Source organism: Sceloporus occidentalis, unplaced genomic scaffold (assembly GCF_023333645.1).
Source record: "Sceloporus occidentalis isolate IW3139 unplaced genomic scaffold, rSceOcc1.0.p SCAF_49, whole genome shotgun sequence".
Classification (NCBI taxonomy): Eukaryota; Metazoa; Chordata; class Lepidosauria; order Squamata; family Phrynosomatidae; genus Sceloporus; species Sceloporus occidentalis.
In genome coordinates, this window is record NW_028317029.1 from 2,801,653 (window position 1) to 2,823,794 (window position 22,142).

Consider the following 22,142-nt stretch of genomic DNA (forward strand, 5'->3'; position numbering starts at 1 on the left):
AATTAAATCATATCCACAGTAGGCTTTCATGAGTCTGAATGATTAAGTCCCAGACATTAAATTGTTTACTACAAGGCAGTGTAAGGAGTCAGGGTGTTTGTTCAAGTAGTTTGAGATAAGGCGATCCAACTAGTAAACATATAGATTATTAATATGCAGCAGACATCATAACCTTTTTGAAAACTAATTTTTATATATACTAATAATATAATATACTAATGTGTTATGTTACATACTACTTGTTATGTCCTGTCTACCCATTGTACAGCGCTACGGAATTTGATGGTGCTATATAAAACAATAAATAATAATAATAATATACAAAACCGTTGTATCGTACATATGATGATAATGTGGGTTTTAAAAATACGTATTATTTGTTCAGGTTGTATTTTGGTTCCGGTTCTATCAGGTGGCTCGGAACACGTTTTAAAAGCTAGTTTTGCTTGATTGAACCTATTTGTTCACTTTAATCCAGATATTTTGTAATATTGGCGTCTATGATTATAACGGCCGGGGAGGCAAGTCAGCGTTTTAGTGACTGCAAAGCACATTCTATCAGTGGAAATGAGACAAATTTTATTTTATTATGTCATATCTACAAAGTAGGTATTTGTATGTGTTTTATATTTTAAATAGGTTTACATTTAATAAACCCAGCATTTTATGAGTGAATATTTTTCACTTCTCAGTTTCTCTTACAATGGCTTATTCAACCAGTCAGTACATTTTGGAAAACACTCATAAAATGGCTAAGCACGTTTTAATTCACACTCTATAAAAATGCAGGTCATTATTTCACATTTCATTTTATGACCTCCTACATTCAAACCTGAAACCGTAAAAGAATGCCATTGTTTGCATTTGAGAACAATAAATTGTAACCTTGAGTTCCTTCTTTCCCAGGGAATCAAGGACATTTCGCTTGACAGGTTTATGCATGGCGGAGCTAACGTAACAGGATTCCAGCTGGTAGATTTTAATACTCCAATAGTGACTGAACTAATGCAGAGATGGAAGACACTTGACCAACGGGAGTACCCAGGATCAGAGAGCCCTCCAAAGGTAACTAGCTATTGATTTGTTGCTATAAAAAAATAGAAGTTGCAGATACATCTTCATAAGTCATGTTTTATTGCCTGTAAGTAATGGAAAGGAAGGCATTTTCAGCAGTCAACGGTGAAAATCGAATACTTATATTAGAGATTAGTAATGAACGAGGACTGAGGTTAAAGGAACAAGATTTATGATGATCCTTGCTACTGGAAGATGTTATGATCCTGGCGACTGGGAGATATTTGTTGCATGTTTCATTTAAGTGCGATTGAGTTGCGATAATCAATTGTTTATATTATTCATTTAGGAATTTGAAGTGACACTAATCTCTTATAAAAATTTAGAATGTAACCATGATTTTTTCCAGATTTGTTATCTATAATTCTTACAATGTAGTACCGAGCCACTAACAATACTTCCATTTTTATTCTAGCCTGATGTTTAGCATGTAAGCCGTTTCAACCAGTAATAAAAATAAGTTGACAAGATGTCACTTTGAACTTCACAAATCATCTGTTTTCAGGAGGCCCCTGTAGCTAATAAATAATAGTTTCCTGGTGGCTAAACATTACTTTTTCTCTGTAGCAACCTCTTGTCCCTCATAAAAATGTGTATATCTGCCTAGAAACATCATATTAGGTTAGTGAATTCTGGGTCTAATGCATATTGAATTTTTCTCTTGAAGTATACTTCTGCACTAACATACGATGGTGTACTTGTAATGGCTGAAGCTTTTCGGAATTTACGGAGGCAAAAAATTGATCTTTCAAGAAGAGGGAATGCGGGTGATTGCCTTGCTAACCCAGCTGCTCCTTGGGGTCAAGGAATTGAAATGGAGCGAACTCTCAAACAGGTAATTACTATACTTTATTATTTTTAAGGTTAGGTAGACACCCTCACAGGAAAATTTGCAAATCAGGGGCATAACAATCATGGCGGCAGGAGTTGCAACCCGGCCAACCCATGCGACGACCTCTCCACATCTTTAAAGCCGCTAGGTGCGGGTAATACCCAAAGCTAGCGACATGGAGATTCTACACACGATGTGTCTTACTGATGCAGCATGCTCAAAGTGACATATCATCCACTTTGTAAATGCTGAATCAGTCTGCACACAGCTGGAGGAAAAGAGAGACACCATTCCTGCAGGTAAATGTTGTGGGCAAGGGCACAGGCAGGCTTTTTGGGACAAAAGGTGGTACAGCTATGCTGTTTGGGGGCACTGATAAGCTGTTTGAGTCAAAGAGGACACAGACAACCTGTTTAGGGTAAAGATGGCACCGACAAGCTGTTTAAGGCAAAGCTGGCACAAGCAAGCTGTTTGGGGCAAAGATGGCACAAGCAAGCTGTTTGAGTAAGATGGCATTAATGAACCGAGGGCAAAGGTGGCACTCACAAGCTGGGTCTAACATGGCACTAATAAACAGTCTTAGGGCAAAATTGGCAATGTGAGAGATGTTACTTGGTGAAGTCTGGGGCTCCAAGGTTTCTAGTTACACCCCTGCTTCAAATTTCTGCATATTTTTTTTGTTGGACATTGATTATAATATATAGATACACATTTGTATACATTTCCTGTTGGCATCTACATATTATGATTTTTTTTATTTTTAGGTTCGAATACAGGGATTAACAGGGAATGTTCAATTTGATCACTACGGTCGCAGAGTGAACTACACAATGGATGTCTTGGAGCTGAAAAGTACAGGTCTCAGAAAGGTATCTACTAGATGAATAATCACTATTTAAAGTTGCTTAAGTTCTGTATATCTACAATGTAGTGTCCAATAATAATGATTACCTAATGGCATGCACACATTGAAAGGGGCACTCCAGCCATCAATGGAATCTGATGGCACTATATAAATAATTAAATAATAATATCATAGCTGCGTAGTTCGTTTAAATATTCATATTGTCAATTTTGCAAATGCATGGGGGATTCTGCATTATTGCCCCATATGAATTTGCCCCTTTCCACAAATGCTGAATTTGCCATCGTGCCAATGTGTTCAGCTGAACATATTTCCCTTCACATGATATACTCACTACCAGTCAGCTCCAGCACTGGCTCAGCGAACGCTGCGTGCAGCACTGTGTTCACACACCACATGTGTGGAAAGTGCTGCCTTTTATTTCAAGCAGCCAATCAGTTGCATGAAATGTAGGATCATGACGGAGAATGGCAGCTGATGGACGTCAACTTCTAGGTCAGGTAAGTGCTGACAAAAACAGAAATTAAAAAAAATCAGTAATTGTTGCAGTTTCATATTGGACTTTGAAAAAATATTCTTACTAAAAACGGAATCTTTGTTTAGAGTGGTTGTGAACAGAAGCATAACCTTTTTTATCAATGAAAAATATATATTCAGTTATAATATTACTAGACTTGGGCACCAGGGGGCTCTTCGTGTTCGTCTTGGTACTCGTCCTCGGAGAAAAAAAAACCTTCGTATTCCGCAAATGTTCGCCCGTTCCTGTCTTCTTTTCGGGCGAATATTCGTGGCCATTCTTCGTGCTCGTTTCATCTTTGTTTTCTCCCAGCTGCGTAGCAGGGGTTAATACGGGGTTAAGAACACATCGGAGCAGCAGCAGCAGATGCGTTCGCGCCGTGAAGGTACGTGTGGTCGCCGGAAGGGGGCTGGTCTGGCATCAACAAATGAATTGCAGAACTGCAGAATGCATCTCATTCGTTGATGGCAGGCGAGCCCCCTGCCGAAACGACCAATAGAGTTGCACACACGTACCGAAGTGTACTGTACACAAAATGACCTAGACAAATGCTCCAAGGAACTTGGCCTCCTTTTTATCATACACAGTCACACATCCATAGATGTTTAATAAAAGAATAGGGATTATTTTAAATTTTTTAATTGATTTTGGACCACTTGTAATACATGCCTAACATTTGCTACCTATTTATAATGGAATACTTTGCAACAACCCAACTTTTACTGGACAGGACTGGAAAAAAGCAGGACTGTCCACAAAAATGTTGGGTGTGTTGGCAGGTATGCGAATGGAAAAATGTTGGACAAGAACTAAAAAAAAGCTTAGGGTTAATGTACGTTTTTTTTTAAAATTATTAGCAGTGCACTGTTTTGGTTAAAGATGTATTATGTCTAAATAATAATTAAATTTTAATTTTAATGGGTTTATTGAATTTTATTTTAAAGTTATATTTATTATATTTTACTTTATTATATTTATTTAATGTTGTAGTGCTACCCTACCCAGCTATACCTATGTGCACTAGCAGCCAGGGGGGAGAAACTGCCCTTACCATTAGGGACATTTTGGGCATGACTCTAGCCAGGAAGCGAACTGGCAGAGAAGAGATGCTGGCACCACCACCAGCAGCATTGAAAAATGGAAAAGGCGAATGAGTGGGCAATTGGCGACCCGCTCACCTGTTTCACCCCAGAGCAAAGCATCCAAACAACTGTCAGTCCTTGGCGTTTGGCAGCAGACTTCCAGAGCTCAGACACAAGGCCCTAGCGTAAGCTGGCCACTCCGGCGGAGGTAGCAGGCGTTGCCACACCGCAAACAGACGCAGCCAGGGGGGAGAAACTGCCCTTACCATTAGGGACATTTGAGGCATGACACTAGCCAGGAAGGGAACTGGCATTGAAGAGAAGCTGGCACCACAACTAGCAGCAGCAGCATTGGGAAAGGCGAATGAGTGGGCAATTGACGACCCGCTCACCTGTTTCACCCCAGGGCAAAGCATGAAAGTCTGTCAGTCCATGGCGTTTGGGAGCGGACTTCCAGAACTCAGACACTAGGCCCTAGCGTAAATTGGCTACACCGGCGGAAGTAGCAGATGTTGCCACACCACAAACACGTGCAACCAGGGGGAGAAACTACCTTAAACATTAGAGAAAGAAAATTAACTTTCCAAGCTAAGAGCTGGGTAACCCAATTTAGGCAGATTGAATTTAAGAAAGGCAATCTGCTCCATCAGATGAGGTGCCATGCGTGAGCGCTGTGGACTCAGTATGTTTCCAGTCATAGAAAACACGCGCTCACTTTGAACAGTGGTTGGTGGACATGATAGAAGCTGCTGCGCAACCCATGAGAGTGCAGGCCACACACTCTTCTTTTCATCCCAGTAGCTAAGAGGATCAACATTAGGTGCAGAAGGAACTTCACAGAGGTAAAGTTTGACCATTTCAGCAGCACTACTCTCCTTTCTGCTGCTAGCTCTGTCAGATGGTCCAACTATACTCCCAAGTGCCTTTCCCAAAATGAAGCTGCTCCACTCAGCTGTGTTGTGCTGCTTGTGGCACTGCTGCTGATGCTGCTGCTAGGAGTAGCAGACCACATCATCTCTTCCTCCTCCTGCACCTCTCCCTCCTCGGACAGCATTCCCATTTTACGCTGCCAGTCACGCACCTTGTTGACCAATTGCTCCCGGTAGCTACTGAGAACATTGAATTTCAAAGCTAGCTTTCCCTCAATTCGTGGATCGCAAAGGCACACTAGCATAATTTCGGGACTCTCTTCCATGCGTTTGCGAAGGTGTACTTTTAGCAGATCCTTCAGCTTCCTGACTATGGCTGCTACGTCAGGATGTAGAGTGCCACCTTGAACAGCCTCACGGTTTTCAAGGAACACATCCATCTTGCTGCCTAGATGGGAGAACACTGGGATTACCTGGGCCAGACTGGCAGTGTTTGAGCTTACATTTTCTGTGGCATCCCTGAATGGTTTAAGGACTGCCACTAGCTGGGCGATCACTGTCCAATCCTCCCTATTCAATGGAGATGTAATCCCAATATTGTGCTCTGAGGCAAGATTATGGATTGCCCTCTGCTGCTCCAAAATCCTCTCCAGCATGTCTAACGTGGAGTTCCACCGTGTACTGACATCCTGACGTAGGCAGTGTACGGGAAGACCTGACCTCTCTTGCTCTTCCCTCAAAAGTTGGCTAGCCTTACCACTATGGTGAAAGTGCCCAGTAGACTTGGGCACCAGGGGGCTCTTCGTGTTCGTCTTCGTGCTCGTCTTCGGGGAAAAAAAATCTTCGTATTCCGCGAATATTCGCCCGTTCCTGTCTTCTCTTCGGGCGAATATTCGCGGACATTCTTCGTGCTCGTTTAATCTTCGTTTTCCTCCTGGTTGCCTAGCAGGGGTTAATACGGGGTTAATAACACATCACAGCAGCAGCAGCTGCCGTGAAGGTACGTGTGTGCAGCTCTATTGGTCGTTTCGGCAGGGGGCTGGTCTGGCATCAACGAGTGAATTGCAGAACTGCAGAATGCACTTCATTCGTTGATGGCAGGCGAGCCCCCTGCCGAAACGACCAATAGAGTTGCACACACATACCGAGGTGTACTGTCCATAGATGTTTAATAAAAGAATAGGGAATATTTTACATTTTTAAATTGATTTTGGACCACTTTACATGCCTAACATTTGCTACCTATTTACAATGGCATACTTTGCAACAACCCAACTTACTTATTGGACAGGACTGGAAAATAGCAGGACTGTCCACCAAAATCTTGGGTGTGTTGGCAGGTATGCTGATGGAAAAATGTTGGACAAGAACTAAAAAATAGCTTAGGGTTAATGTACGGTTATGTTTAAGATTAGTAGCAGTGCACTGGTTTGGTTAAAGATGGATTATGTCTAAATAATAATAATTTAATTTTAATGGTTTTTTTTTAAAAAAAATAGGGGTTTATTTAAATGTATTTTAAAGTTAGATTTATTATTTAGTACTTGATTATATTTATTAAATGTTTATAGTAGCGTTACCTACCGAGCTATAACTACCTATGTGTATTTGCATTTTGCATACCTAGTTTAGCTAAATTAGATGGGACAGGACTGGAAAAAAGCAGGACTGTCCCTGAAAAAGTTGGGTCTGTTGGCAGGTATGTGGATGGAAAAATGTTATAGGGTGAAGTGTGAGTTATAGTGTTAATGTAATGCTATTAGTGAGTGAAGGCCAGGGCAAATAACAAGGAAAAGGTCCTTGTGTTTTGTGCATTGTAAGTGTGTGTGTATGTGTGTTATGTGTGATGTCACTGTGTGTTATATGTGTTATATGTGTTATTGTGTGTGTTATGTTTGGTTGGTTGTGTATCAGAAGGAAAATAATGAAATGGAAAAGGAAATGGGAAAGGCAAATGAGTGGGCAATTGGCGACCCGCTCACCTGTTTCACCCCAGGGCAAAGCACCCAAACACTGTCAGTCTTAGACGTTTGGCAGCAGACTTCCAGAGCTCAGACACAAGGCCCTAGCGTAAGCTGGCCACTCCGGCGGAGGTAGCAGGCGTTGCCACACCGCAAACAGAGGCAGCCAGGGGGGAGAAACTGCCCTTACCATTAGGGACATTTTGGGCATGACTCTAGCCAGGAAGCGAACTGGCAGAGAAGAGATGCTGGCACCACCACCAGCAGCAGCATTGAAAAGGCGAATGAGTGGGCAATTGGCGACCCACTCACCTGTTTCACCCCAGGGCAAAGCACCCAAACACTGTCAGTCTTAGACGTTTGGCAGCAGACTTCCAGAGCTCAGACACAAGGCCCTAGCGTAAGCTGGCCACTCCGGCGGAGGTAGCAGGCGTTGCCACACCGCAGACAGAGGCAGCCAGGGGGGAGAAACTGCCCTTACAATTAGGGACATTTTGGGCATGACTCTAGCCAGGAAGCGAACTGGCAGAGAAGAGATGCTGGCACCACCACCACCACCACCACCACCAGCAGCATTGAAAAATTGGAAAGGCGAATGAGAGGGCAATTGGCGACCCGCTCACCTGTTTCACCCCAGGGCAAAGCACCCAAACACTGTCAGTCTTAGACGTTTGGCAGCAGACTTCCAGAGCTCAGACACAAGGCCCTAGCGTAAGCTGGCCACTCCGGCGGAGGTAGCAGGCGTTGCCACACCGCAGACAGAGGCAGCCAGGGGGGAGAAACTGCCCTTACAATTAGGGACATTTGAGGCATGACACTAGCCAGGAAGCGAACTGGCAGAGAAGAGATGCTGGCACCACCACCAGCAGCAGCATTGAAAAGGCGAATGAGTGGGCAATTGGCGACCCACTCACCTGTTTCACCCCAGGGCAAAGCACCCAAACACTGTCAGTCTTAGACGTTTGGCAGCAGACTTCCAGAGCTCAGACACAAGGCCCTAGCGTAAGCTGGCCACTCCGGCGGAGGTAGCAGGCGTTGCCACACCGCAGACAGAGGCAGCCAGGGGGGAGAAACTGCCCTTACAATTAGGGACATTTTGGGCATGACTCTAGCCAGGAAGCGAACTGGCAGAGAAGAGATGCTGGCACCACCACCACCACCACCACCACCAGCAGCATTGAAAAATTGGAAAGGCGAATGAGAGGGCAATTGGCGACCCGCTCACCTGTTTCACCCCAGGGCAAAGCACCCAAACACTGTCAGTCTTAGACGTTTGGCAGCAGACTTCCAGAGCTCAGACACAAGGCCCTAGCGTAAGCTGGCCACTCCGGCGGAGGTAGCAGGCGTTGCCACACCGCAGACAGAGGCAGCCAGGGAGGAGAAACTGCCCTTACAATTAGGGACATTTTGGGCATGACTCTAGCCAGGAAGCGAACTGGCAGAGAAGAGATGCTGGCACCACCACCACCACCACCACCACCACCACCAGCAGCATTGAAAAATTGGAAAGGCGAATGAGAGGGCAATTGGCGACCCGCTCACCTGTTTCACCCCAGGGCAAAGCACCCAAACACTGTCAGTCTTAGACGTTTGGCAGCAGACTTCCAGAGCTCAGACACAAGGCCCTAGCGTAAGCTGGCCACTCCGGCGGAGGTAGCAGGCGTTGCCACACCGCAAACAGACGCAGCCAGAGGGGAGAAACTGCCCTTACCACTAGGGACATTTTGGGCATGACTCTAGCCAGGAAGCGAACTGGCAGAGAAGAGATGCTGGCACCACCACCACCACCAGCAGCAGCATTGAAAAATGGGAAAGGCGAATGAGTGGGCAATTGGCGACCCACTCACCTGTTTCACCCCAGGGCAAAGCACCCAAACACTGTCAGTCTTAGACGTTTGGCAGCAGACTTCCAGAGCTCAGACACAAGGCCCTAGCGTAAGCTGGCCACTCCGGCGGAGGTAGCAGGCGTTGCCACACCGCAGACAGAGGCAGCCAGGGGGGAGAAACTGCCCTTACCATTAGGGACATTTGATTCATGACACTAGCCAGGAAGCGAACTGGCATCGAAGAGACACTGGCACCACCACCAGCAGCAGCAGCAGAATTGGGAAAGGCGAATGAGTGGGCAATTGGCGACCCACTCACCTGTTTCACCCCAGAGCAAAGCATCCAAACACTGTCAGTCCTTGGCGTTTGGGAGCGGACTTCCAGAGCTCAGACACAAGGCCCTAGCGTAAGCTGGCTACATTGGCGGAGGTAGCAGGCGTTGCCACACCGCAGCAAGTGCAACCAGGGGGGAGAAACTGCCCTTACCATAAGGGACATTTGAGGCATGACACTAGCCAGGAAGCGAACTGGCAGAGAAGAGACACTGGCACCACCACCAGCAGCAGCAGCAGCAGCAGCAGCATTGGAAAAGGCGAATGAGTGGGCAATTGACGACCCGCTCACCTGTTTCACCCCAGGGCAAAGCATCCAAAAACTGTCAGTCCTTGGCGTTTGGGAGCGGACTTCCAGAACTCAGACACAAGGCCCTAGCGTAAGCTGGCTACACCGGCGGAGGTAGCAGGCGTTGCCACACCGCAACAAGTGCAACCAGGGGGGAGAAACTACCCTTACCATCAGGGACATTCGAGGCATGACACTAGCCAGGAAGCGAACTGGCATTGAAGAGAGACACTGGCACCACCACCAGCAGCAGCAGAATTGGGAAAGGCGAATGAGTGGGCAATTGACGACCCGCTCACCTGTTTCACCCCAGGGCAAAGCATCCAAGCACTGTCAGTCCTTGGCGTTTGGGAGCAGACCTACAGAACTCAGACACAAGGCCCTAGCGTAAGCTGGCTACACCGGCGGAGGTAGCAGGCGTTGCCACACCGCAACAAGTGCAACCAGGGGGGAGAAACTACCCTTACCATCAGGGACATTCGAGGCATGACACTAGCCAGGAAGCGAACTGGCATTGAAGAGAGACACTGGCACCACCACCAGCAGCAGCAGAATTGGGAAAGGCGAATGAGTGGGCAATTGACGACCCGCTCACCTGTTTCACCCCAGGGCAAAGCATCCAAGCACTGTCAGTCCTTGGCGTTTGGGAGCAGACCTACAGAACTCAGACACAAGGCCCTAGCGTAAGCTGGCTACACCGGCGGAGGTAGCAGGCGTTGCCACACCGCAGCAAGTGCAACCAGGGGGGAGAAACTACCCTTACCATCAGGGACATTCGAGGCATGACACTAGCCAGGAAGCGAACTGGCATTGAAGAGAGACACTGGCACCACCACCAGCAGCAGCAGAATTGGGAAAGGCGAATGAGTGGGCAATTGACGACCCGCTCACCTGTTTCACCCCAGGGCAAAGCATCCAAGCACTGTCAGTCCTTGGCGTTTGGGAGCAGACCTACAGAACTCAGACACAAGGCCCTAGCATAAGCTAGCTACACCGGCGGAGGTAGCAGGCGTTGCCACACCGCAGCAAGTGCAACCAGGGGGGAGAAACTACCCTTTCCATTAGGGACATCTGAGGCATGATTTCAGCCAGGAAGCGAACTGGCAAAAGATACTGGCACCACCACCAGCAGCAGCGTTGGAAACGGAAAAAGGTGAATGAGTGGGCAATTGACGACCCACTCACCTGTTTCACCCCAGGGCAAAGCATCCAAAGACTGTCAGTCCTAGGCGTTTGGGAGCGGACTTACAGAGCTCAGACACTAGGCCCTAGCGTAAATTGGCTACACCAGCGGAGGTAGCAGGCATTGCCACACCGCAGCAAGTGCAACCAGGGGGAGAAACTACCTTAAACATTAGAGAGAAAAAATTTAACTTTCCAAGCTAAGAGCTGGGTAACCCAATTTGGGCAGATTGAATTTAAGAAAGGCAATCTGCTCCATCAGATGAGGTGCCATGCGTGAGCGCTGTGGACTCAGTATGTTTCCAGTCATAGAAAACACGCGCTCACTTTGAACAGTGGTTGGCGGACATGATAGAAGCTGCTGCGCAACCCATGAGAGTGCAGGCCACACACTCTTCTTTTCATCCCAGTAGCTAAGAGGATCAACATTAGGAGCAGAAGGAACTTCACAGAGGTAAAGTTTGACCATTTCAGCAGCACTACTCTCCTTTCTGCTGCTAGCTCTGTCAGATGGTCCAACTATACTGCCAAGTGCCTCTTCCCAAAACGCAGCTGCTCCACTCAGCTGTGTTGTGCTGCTTGTGGCACTGCTGCTGATGCTGCTGCTAGGGGTAGCAGACCACATCATCTCTTCCTCCTCCTGCACCTCACCCTCCTCGGACAGCATTCCCATTTTACGCTGCCAGTCACGCACCTTGTTGACCAATTGCTCCCGGTAGCTACTGAGAACATTGAATTTCAAAGCTAGCTTTCCCTTAATTCTTGGATCACAAAGGCACGCTAGCATCATTTCGGGACTCTCTTCCATTCGCTTGCGAAGGTGTACTTTTAGCAGATCCTTCAGCTTCCTGACTATGGCTGCTACGTCAGGATGTAGAGTGCCACCTTGAACAGCCTCACGGTTTCCAAGGAACACATCCATCTTGCTGCCTAGATGGGAGAACACTGGGATTACCTGGGCCAGACTGGCAGTGTTTGAGCTTAAATTTTCTGTGGCATCCCTGAATGGTTTAAGGACTGCCACTAGCTGGGCGATCACTGTCCAATCCTCCCTATTCAATGGAGAGGTAATCCCAATATTGTGCTCTGAGGCAAGATTATGGATTGCCCTCTGCTGCTCCAAAATCCTCTCTAGCATGTCTAACGTGGAGTTCCACCGTGTACTGACATCCTGACGTAGGCAGTGTACGGGAAGACCAGACCTCTCTTGCTCTTCCCTCAAAAGTTGGCTAGCCTTAACACTATGGTGAAAGTGCCCAGCGATCTTTCTGCAGCGGGACAGAACTACTGCTGCCACATTAGTTCCTTCTGACATTGCTGCCTTCACTACAAGATGGATGATGTGGGCTGCACAGCGCACACCAACAATATGACCATCTCGCAGCGCTTTCACCATATTGGCACCTCCGTCAGTTACCACAAAACCAACTTCAACATTGGTGCCCGCCTCTGCTCCCACCCAAAGGCTAAACATTTTCCTAATCGCATGCAGAATATTTTGGGAAGTGTGCTTTTCATCCATCACTTCTGCATGGAGAAGGAATGATCGGTAGCCTGCTGCAGCAACTTCCTTAGACACACCGGGCTGCCACCAGTGTGCTGTCAAAGAAAGAAAGGCATGCTGGGCGCTAGGTGCACTCCACAAATCTGTAGTGAAATGAACACACTGACCAGCAGCCTTGGAAAGCTCCTCTTTCACTGCTGCAACACAGGACCGATACAGCGAGGGGACAATGTTCCTGCTGAAAGTGGAACGTGATGGAACTGTGTATTGTGGAGCCACAGCCGCCATCAATTGTTTGAAAGGCTCCCCTTCAATCATGGAGAAGGATGCCCCTCCAACAGCAATGAACTGACCAATAAGTCGCGTTACTTTATTGGCCTGCTGTTTGGGCATCGTTCTCTTGGAGTGGAATGCCCCAAATTCTTCCAGGGTGGGCTGGGCATGCAGTGCTCCAACCTGCCTTGGTCTCTGGCTGCCAGCACTAGTTGCTGCTGCTGCTGCTGCTGCTGCTATTGGCTCAGAAGAAGAAGCTGTTGGGGTTTTTCCACGGCCACCAGCTATGCTGCCTGCACTAAGTTTTACCTCTGCATCTTTCCCCAATAGCACAGCGTTGTGTTGAGTGCTGAGGTGATGCTTCATGCTAGCACTGGTAAAATGGCCAGACACTTTCCCTCTGCTTATTAGCTTCCCACAATGTTTGCACTTTCCATAGCGCCCTTCTTCAACATTTTCAAAGTGCTCCCAAATTGGGGCGCGCATAGCCTTGGAGTGTGCCTTGGGTGCTGCTCTTACTGCTCGGGGTGGATGAACAGAGGCAGAACTAGTGGTGGTGGGACTGGTGGTAACAGTACTGGCCATAGTGGGACTGCTAATTGCTTTAGATTTGCTAGGTTTTGCTGCTGCTGCTGGTGGTGGTGATGGTGATGATCGTAGCGGAGAAGGTGGAGGCTCAGGGGAAAATTGTGCACTAGTCATTTGGACACTGCTCCCTGAGGAATCTGATTCCTGACCACTCATCTCCTCTACTTCCTCTGGCTCATAGTCTAGCTCTTCATTAGCCAGATCGAATGGAATTCCTGCTAGGCTGGAGCTAAGACTGATATCGTCGTGAGACTCGTGACTAGTAGTAGTGCGAGCAGGAAGAATAGACTCTGCACTTGGCCTCTCAGTCTCAGGCTCCTCTGCTACCTCGCTAGGTGGAGTTCCACTATGTGTAGCCCTCTCTCTAACTGTCTTTACAAAAATTTTGTAAGGACTTGGTGGCTTGCTAGAGGTACTAGGAGGACATGGCGTGGCGGTACCAGTGGGAACAGTAGGCGCAGCACTAGTGGTGGTAGAGGCGGGGGTGGTGGTGGTGGTGGTTTTCCCTACAAAGGAATGAGATCGCTTTGGTTTGGGACCCCTCTGAGTCTTGCTGCTAATTTGGCTCTGCTTGGTACCTTGCATGCTGCTGGTGGATGGGGAAGATGCTGCTTGGGGCAAAAGGCACTTCTTTTTAGTCACTGGGCTGGTACTACTTGTGCTACCCTTTAACTTTGAACGTGCTTCTGGTGCTTTAGGCTTTCCGTAAAAAACCATAGAGCTTGTGGGCCTAGCCGCACTACTACTGCCTGCTTTTGGTGCCTTTCCTTTACTTGATGATCCTTCAAGCAATGCTTCCCCAAATGATAAGCGAGAGCTTGGCCTACTTGGCCGACTAGACTGACGCAAAGGCTGCATCTTAGAGCTGGTGGTGGTGCTGGTGGTGGTGCTGGTGGTGGTGGTGGTGGTGGTGGTAGATGGAGCTTGTCCCTCCTTAGTCCCAAAAGGAGGATCCATTTCAAATTTTGTGTTGTGTGTGTAGTGTAGTGTAGTGTAGTGTAGTGTTTAAAAAACTATAAAAAAAAAAAAAAAAAAATAAAAATAAAAAAAAGGAAAAACGAATTAAAGACAAAAAAATTAGAGGAAGTTCTCTTCAGTGCTACTGCTTAAAAAGTAAAACTATGCACTACTGCACTGTGCTGTGTGCAATCTGCCAAAATCCTAAAGTTATTGAAATTATTAACTCAAGATTAACTATTTAATAACTAGCAGTATTTTATTTTTAATTTGAATTTACACGGGCCTAAGAGCTTAGCCTACCACTATGCTAGCCTAAAGCTATATTTCCTTACTATAAGTCTACCTCTAGGCAGACGCTCTCAAACCCACTAAGCTAAAGTGAGGTTAAATCAGATTCAGTATATGATTTATTAATTAATATTAAGTTATATAATATTAATAGATTAGAACTAATTTACTTATATATTATGTATTATAGATAGAAGAATCTAGATTATGAATTAGAATTTAGAATTAGAATTACTTATATTATAGATTATGAATTAGAATATTATTATTTATAATATATTATAGATTAAGATTAAAGAAGATTAGAATTATTTTAGTACTACAGCTAGTAGCTTGAAGCTTTGCTTAGTACAGCTCGTCACAGTCAATTTTTCTTGAAAAGAATTAGAAATAAAATAAAATGTCACAGCAAAACAGTTATCTTCACTGCTTGCTGCACTCACTAGCCCAACAAGTTCACTTCACTGATGGACTGAGGTGAGCAAAACACTAAGGGTACTTTTAATAAAATTGAAATAAAATGTAAAATAAATGAGAAAATCTTTGCAAAACAGTTAACGTCACTGCTTGCTGATCAAAAAAAAACACAGCACTTATGCGGCTGCACTCACTAGCCCAACAAGTTCACTTCACTGATGGACTGAGGTGAGCAAAACAAATGAAATAAAATGAAAGATTAATTAAGAAAAATTGACTTGGTCTCTTACTGTTGCTATAACAAAGCACAAACTATAGAGCTGCAGCACCAGTACTAATAAGATTAGCTGAACTATACGCTAGTAGTAATTAATTAATATTATTACTTTTATTTATAGCTAATTTAATTAACTATTAAGATAAGAAAGAATTAGAGAATTATTGATATTACTGATTTTAGATTAGACACTAGTAGATGTTCTGAATGTCTACAGTACACTCTACACTAGTATACTATTACTAACTATAACTGACAAATATATATATAATTTTATAATGAATTCAATTATTAATTATATTAATTAATATTACTGATTTTAAATTAGACACTAGTAGATGAATGTCTACAGTACACTCTACACTAGTATACTATAGTATATATATATATATGACTGACAAATATATATATATATATATAATATTATAATGAACTATTAAATTATAGATTCTATTAAATTGTAATTTATAAATTCTATTTAATTTATTTAAGCAGGACAGGCAATAGGCACTAGTGCCAGCCCAGGGCAAGGGCACCCCAGTGCCACTGAGGCACTGGGTGCACTGTCAACTCAACAGCACTTACACTAAAGTTGATGACAAATTAATTTTAAAAAAATTAAATTAATCAAATTATTATTATTAAATATATTAATTAAGTAGCACTGAAGTGAGGATGAAGTACACAGTGAGAAATGGCAGGCTAAGGCTTACCAGTCTCACACAGAACAGAACAATCTCTCTCTGTAACGCTCGGATGCAGCACAGCAGTGTTGCCAAAGCAGTCACAGCGAAAAATGAATGGATCTCTCAGGCAAGCTCTGGTCTTATAAAGGCGCCTTCAGAATTCAAAAAACAGCAGCACAGGCATTGGACGAGACCCTTAGCGTTACGTCACAAGAGTGAGCTGATTGGACAGACGAGGATCAGCTCACTCCTGTTTGAAATTTTGGCGGTTTCGCGGCAAAAACGAAGACGATCACGAAGAATCTTCGATTCTTCGTGATTGTGAGTCTTCGTCTTCGCCTACGGTTTGCCGGCACTGTATTCTGTTCTACGTTCCTTCGGAACGAACAAAAAACCGGCCTCTTCGTGCTCGTTTTCATGTTCGCCCGAAGACGAATGCACAAGTCTAGTGCCCAGTGATCTTTCTGCAGCGGGGGACAGAACTACTGCTGCCACATTAGTTCCTTCTGACATTGCTGCCTTCACTACAAGATGGATGATGTGGGCTGCACAGCGCACACGAACAATATGACCATCTCGCAGCGCTTTCACCATATTGGCACCTCCGTCAGTTACCACAAAACCAACTTCAACATTGGTGCCTGCCTCTGCTCCCACCCAAAGGCTAAACATTTTCCTCATCGCATGCAGAATATTTTGGGAAGTGTGCTTGGAGAAGGAATGATCGGTAGCCTGCTGCAGCAGCTTCCTTGGGCACACCGGGCTGCCACCAGTGTGCTGTCAAAGAAAGAAAGGCATGCTGCCCACTAGGTGCACTCCACAAATCTGTTGTGAAATGAACAGACTGACCACCAGCCTTGGAAAGCTCCTCTTTCACTGCTGCAACACAGGACCGATACAATGAGGGGACAATGTTCCTGCTGAAAGTGGAACGTGAAGGAACTGTATATTGTGGAGCCACAGCCGCCATCAATTGTTTGAAAGGCTCCCCTTCGATCATAGAGAAGGATGCCCCTCCAACAGCAATTAACTGACCAATCAGTCGCGTTACTTTATTGGCCTGCTGTTTGGGCATTGACCTTTTGGATTGGAATGCCACAAATTGTTCCAGGGTGGGCTGGACATGCAGTGCTCCAACCTGCCTTGGTCTCTGGCTGCCAGCACTAGCTGCTGCTGCTATTGGCTCAGAAGAAGAAGCTGTTGGGGTTTTTCCACGGCCACCAGCTATGCCGCCTGCACTAAGTTTTACTTCTGCATCTTTCCCCAATAGCACAGCGTTGTGTTGAGTGCTGAGGTGATGCTTCATGCTAGCACTGGTAAAATGGCCAGACACTTTCCCTCTGCTTATTAGCTTCCCACAATGTTTGCACTTTCCATAGCGCCCTTCTTCAACATTTTCAAAGTGCTCCCAAATTGGGGCGCACATAGCCTTGGAGTGTGCCTTGGGTGCTGCTCCTACTGCTCGGGGTGGATGAACAGAGGCAGAACTAGTGGTGGTGGGACTGGTGGTAAAAGTACTGGCCATGGTGGGACTGCTAATTGCTTTAACTTTAGATTTGCTAGGTTTTGCTGCTGCTGGTGGTGGTGATGGTGATGATCGTAGCAGAGAAGGTGGAGGCTCAGGGGAAAATTGTGCACTAGTCATTTGGACACTGCTCCCTGAGGAATCTGATTCCTGACCACTCATCTCCTCTACTTCCTCTGGCTCATAGTCTAGTTCTTCATTAGCCAGATCGAATGGAATTCGTGCTAGGCTGGAGCTAAGACTGATATCGTCGTGAGACTCGTGACTAGTAGTAGTGCGAGCAGGAAGAACAGACTCTGCACTTGGCCTCTCAGTCTCAGGCTCCTCTGCTACCTTGCTAGGTGGAGTTCCACTATGTGTAGCCCTCTCTCTAACTGTCTTTACAAAAATATTGTAAGGACTTGGTGGCTTGCTAGAGGTACTAGGAGGACGTGGCGTGGCGGTACCGGTGGTGGGAACAGTAGGCGCAGCACTAGTGGTGGTAGAGGCGGGGGTGGTGGTGGTGGTGGTGGTTTTCCCTACGAAGGAATGAGATCGCTTTGGTTTGGGACCCCTCTGAGTCTTGCTGCTAATTTGGCTCTGCTTGGTACCTTGCATGCTGCTTGTGGATGGGGAAGATGCTGCTTGGGGCAAAAGGCACTTCTTTTTACTCACTGGGCTAGTAGAAGTACTAGTTGTGCTACCCTTTAACTTTGAACGTGCTTCTGGTGCTTTAGGATTTCCGTAAAAAACCATAGAGCTTGTGGGCCTAACCGCACTACTACTGCCTGCTTTTGGTGCCTTTCCTTTACTTGATGATCCTTCAAGCAATGCTTCCCCAAATGATAAGCGAGAGCTCGGCCTACTTGGCCGACTAGACTGAAGCAAAGGCTGCATCTTAGAACTGGTGGTGGTGCTGGTGGTGGTGGTGGTGGCGGTAGATGGAGCTTGTCCCTCCTTAGTCCCAAAAGGAGTATCCATTTAAAAAGAAATTAGAAATAAAATAAAATGCCACAGCAAAACAGTTAGCTTCACTGCTTGCTGAAACACACAGTGTCACGGTCAGGACTACTTGCCAAGCCGTGACTGTGTGGAGGGCGTGGGCATGAAGGGGTTAATAGCACCAGGCCTCTGGATTTACTAACTTGACCCCTTAACAAGGCATAAGCTATACCAAATTAACCCCCAAATCCTGCCTGTATCCCCCCAGGTAGTCTGCCACCACTCACGATTTTGATACCGGATTCGTGAGAAATCCGAATTAGAACCTTTATCTCTATATATATATCAACCCACCCCGGGCAACTAACATATATATATATATATCCTGTAGAACTTAATAACAATATGGTAACGTGTTATCCTCTCTTAGGGTTCGTGGATATCGATACTAGAGCCCAAAGACAGACTTAGATTATGAATATTTTAATAACAAAAAGACAAAGATTACACAGTGCCAGAATTACAAAAACAAGACATACAAAATAAAAGTAAAACAGCAAACAGTTCTTAAAAACAAAGGGACTTAAACACAGGACCCTCACTCACGAGTTTCTCCAATAAGTAGGCCTGTGGGAACTCCTTAAGTCCAGATGGTTTCTTACGATGTTGTTCCGATCAGAGTATATCATGGAGTTCTGCTTTGAGGTCGCTGCTTTGTCCCTAAATCAGACTTTTGCAAGCAAACGCCCCTCTGACCACATGACTGATTATATGACACCATCCCCAAGAATCGGGTCCCATCTTTGATGTGCCAATAAGTTATGGTGGGGTAAAGGTGATGGAAACCCCCCACTTAAGATAGGAATGGAATTCCTATAACTCAGGGTCCTTATCTGTTAGGCCATGAATCACCACAGGGGTCCTTTGGGAAGATGACACCTCTAGCCAGAGCAGATACAGAGGGCATTCACAAAGAAACACATTAAATCAACCTCAGATTAACTCATTGAATGCTTAAACAAAGAAACTAACCACCTCTGCTGGGTTACCCTTCCATGCATCCACTACGTTATATGAGTTAATCATGACACACAGCACTTATGCGGCTGCACTCACTAGCCCAACAAGTTCACTTCACTGATGGACTGAGGTGAGCAAAACACTAAGGGTACTTTTAATAAAATTGAAATAAAATGTAAAATAAATGAGAAAATCTTTGCAAAACTGTTAACGTCACTGCTTGCTGATCAAAAAAAAACACAGCACTTATGCGGCTGCACTCACTAGCCCAACAAGTTCACTTCACTGATGGACTGAGGTGAGCAAAACAAATGAAATAAAATGAAATATTATTAATTAAGAAGAATTGACTTGATCTCTTGCTGTTGCTAAAACAAAGCACAAACTTTAGAGCTGCAGCACCAGTACTAATAAGATTAGCTGACCTATAAGCTAGTAGTAATTATTAATTATTAATTTTATTTATAGCTAATTTAATTAACTATTAAGATAAGAATTATAGAATTATTGATATTAATGATTTTAGATTAGACACTAGTAGATGTCTTGAATGTCTACAGTACACTCTACACTAGTATACTATTACAAACTATAGTATATATAACTGACAAATATATATATAATTTTATAATGTATTCAATTATTCATTATTAATATTACTGATTTTAGATTAGACACTAGTAGATGTCTTGAATGTCTACAGTACACTACACTAGTATACTATTACTATAGTATATGTAACTGACAAATATATATATCATTTTATATGTATTCAATTATTAATAATATATTCTATTCAATTATTTATAAATTCTATTATTTAATTTATTTAAGCAGGACAGGGAGTAGGCACTAGTGCCAGCCCAGTGCAAGGGCACCCCAGTACCAGTGAGGCACTGGGTGCACTGTCAACTCAACAGCACTACACAGTTGATGACAGACAAATTAAATAAAAAAAAATGATTAAATTAATAAAATTATTATTATTAAATATTATTAATTCAGTACAACTGAAGTGAGGATGAAGTACACTGTGAGAAATGGCAGGCTAAGGCTTACCAGTCTCACACAGAACAGAACAATCTCTCTGTAACGCTCGGATGCAGCACAGCAGTGTTGCCAAAGCAGTCACAGCGAAAAATGAATGGATCTCTCAGGCAAGCTCTGGTCTTATAAAGGCGCCTTCAGAATTCAAAAAACAGCAGCACAGGCATTGGACGAGACCCTTAGCGTGACGTCACAAGAGTGAGCTGATTGGAGAGACGAGGATCAGCTTACTCCTGTTTCGTCGATTCTTCGTGGTTGGGAGTCTTCGTCTTCTCCTACGTTTTGCCGGCACTGTATTCTCTTCGGCGTGTCTTCGGCACGAACAAAAAAACGGCCTCTTCGTGCTCGTTTACATGTTCGCCCGAAGACGAATGCGCAAGTCTAAATATTACTCCCTTAATCACAATAAAATTGTTTTTTAATACAAAGCAAAGCTGTGCCCAAAATGTAATTATAAAGTAAATTTAAGGTACTAACCTTCTCTATCCTTCTTCAAATGTTAATAGGCTGTGCTGTATCACAACATTTATAGTGTCCTCTGCCAGTCTTTTTTTTCTACCAAATGGCCCTCCACATTAAATATGGACAATCCCACTCTACACAGTTATTACTTTTAAGGATTCCTTGGGTCTTTGTTGGGTATGACAGGACTAAGGACTGTCTTGCCTTGTGCGACAAGCTGAAATTAACAATGACTCAGTAAAAATATCTGCATTGCAGGGCTGATTGGAAAATAGTTAAGCAGCTTTTCAAGCATATAATGGATACACCATTAGACCTCCTTTCTGTCAATCTTTTAGTTCTTTGCTGAGTCAATCCAACGATAATATTATAGCAATTTACTATTAGCAAGCTTCTTTTCTTCCCCAATCATGTTTTTATTTTCCTGGAGCCCGGTGTTAGGCTTGCCAAACACTAACATACATTTACACACTCTAACACCATACAGTAACAGACACATGATAACATCCTACGCTCATGTACACACATACTAACACAAATACACACACTACCACTATATACCATTATATACCACTACCACACATATGCTAATGTCACAAACAACACCATACACGCTAACACCAAACTCTTATACACATACACACATACTGGCTAACACTATGGACACATACACACAATGGCACTACAATACAGTAGACTCTGGTACTGTTTAACCCCTTAATGACAAAGCCCATACATGTACTCAAAATGCATTGTTTTCAATGGGTTTAGGGACCGCCCATTGTCCTTAAGGGGTTAAGACACTGGCACTATACATTTACACACACTGGCTATACAAACTGTATACACACATACTGTCAGGCACATATCTCCTGGTCACCAGTTTCCTCCTCCTTGCCTCACAGAAGGAGGGGGCGCAGGAGTTTGGTTTTTGCTGCTATGGCATCTGCCGCCATCTTTCCCGCGTGTCAACTGAATTCAGACGCCAGGCTAGAACCACCAAATGGAATGAGACTGTTCTTCTGGACCAGTTCTCTGGGACTTTCCGAAAATCTAAAAGATGAATTAGCTTGGAAGGGGTTCCTGACATTTTGGAATACATTATCACGATTTCCCTAAAAATAGACCACAGATTGAGAAATCCGGCTCTTGCCCACTTACAGCCGCAGAGTATTACGCGGTCTTTGCTTCTGTCACCCATGAGGATCGATCTAACTTCAAGTCCTCTTAGTTGTCAGGAGGTTACTCGTCGTCTCACACAAGACCAGTGTCTCTACTGTGGCAAAGCTGGCCATTTCCTACACTCCTACCCTACCAGACTGCATAAACGCAAAGGTAGGGAAC

At 44.8% G+C, this 22,142-nt stretch overlaps 1 protein-coding gene across 9 annotated transcripts in view; it reads left to right on the forward strand.

The window, feature by feature from the left end:
• Positions 1-22,142, forward strand: part of LOC149288905 (glutamate receptor 4) — a 206,348-nt gene that overhangs the window by 132,782 nt on the left and 51,424 nt on the right. For all 9 annotated transcript variants that reach the window (XM_089491230.1, XM_089491229.1, XM_089491235.1 and 6 more), the window contains exons 6-8: positions 907-1,065; positions 1,742-1,909; positions 2,671-2,775. In XM_089491230.1, the coding sequence (XP_089347356.1) occupies positions 907-1,065; positions 1,742-1,909; positions 2,671-2,775 (432 nt within the window). The remainder of the gene's footprint in view (positions 1-906; positions 1,066-1,741; positions 1,910-2,670; positions 2,776-22,142) is intronic.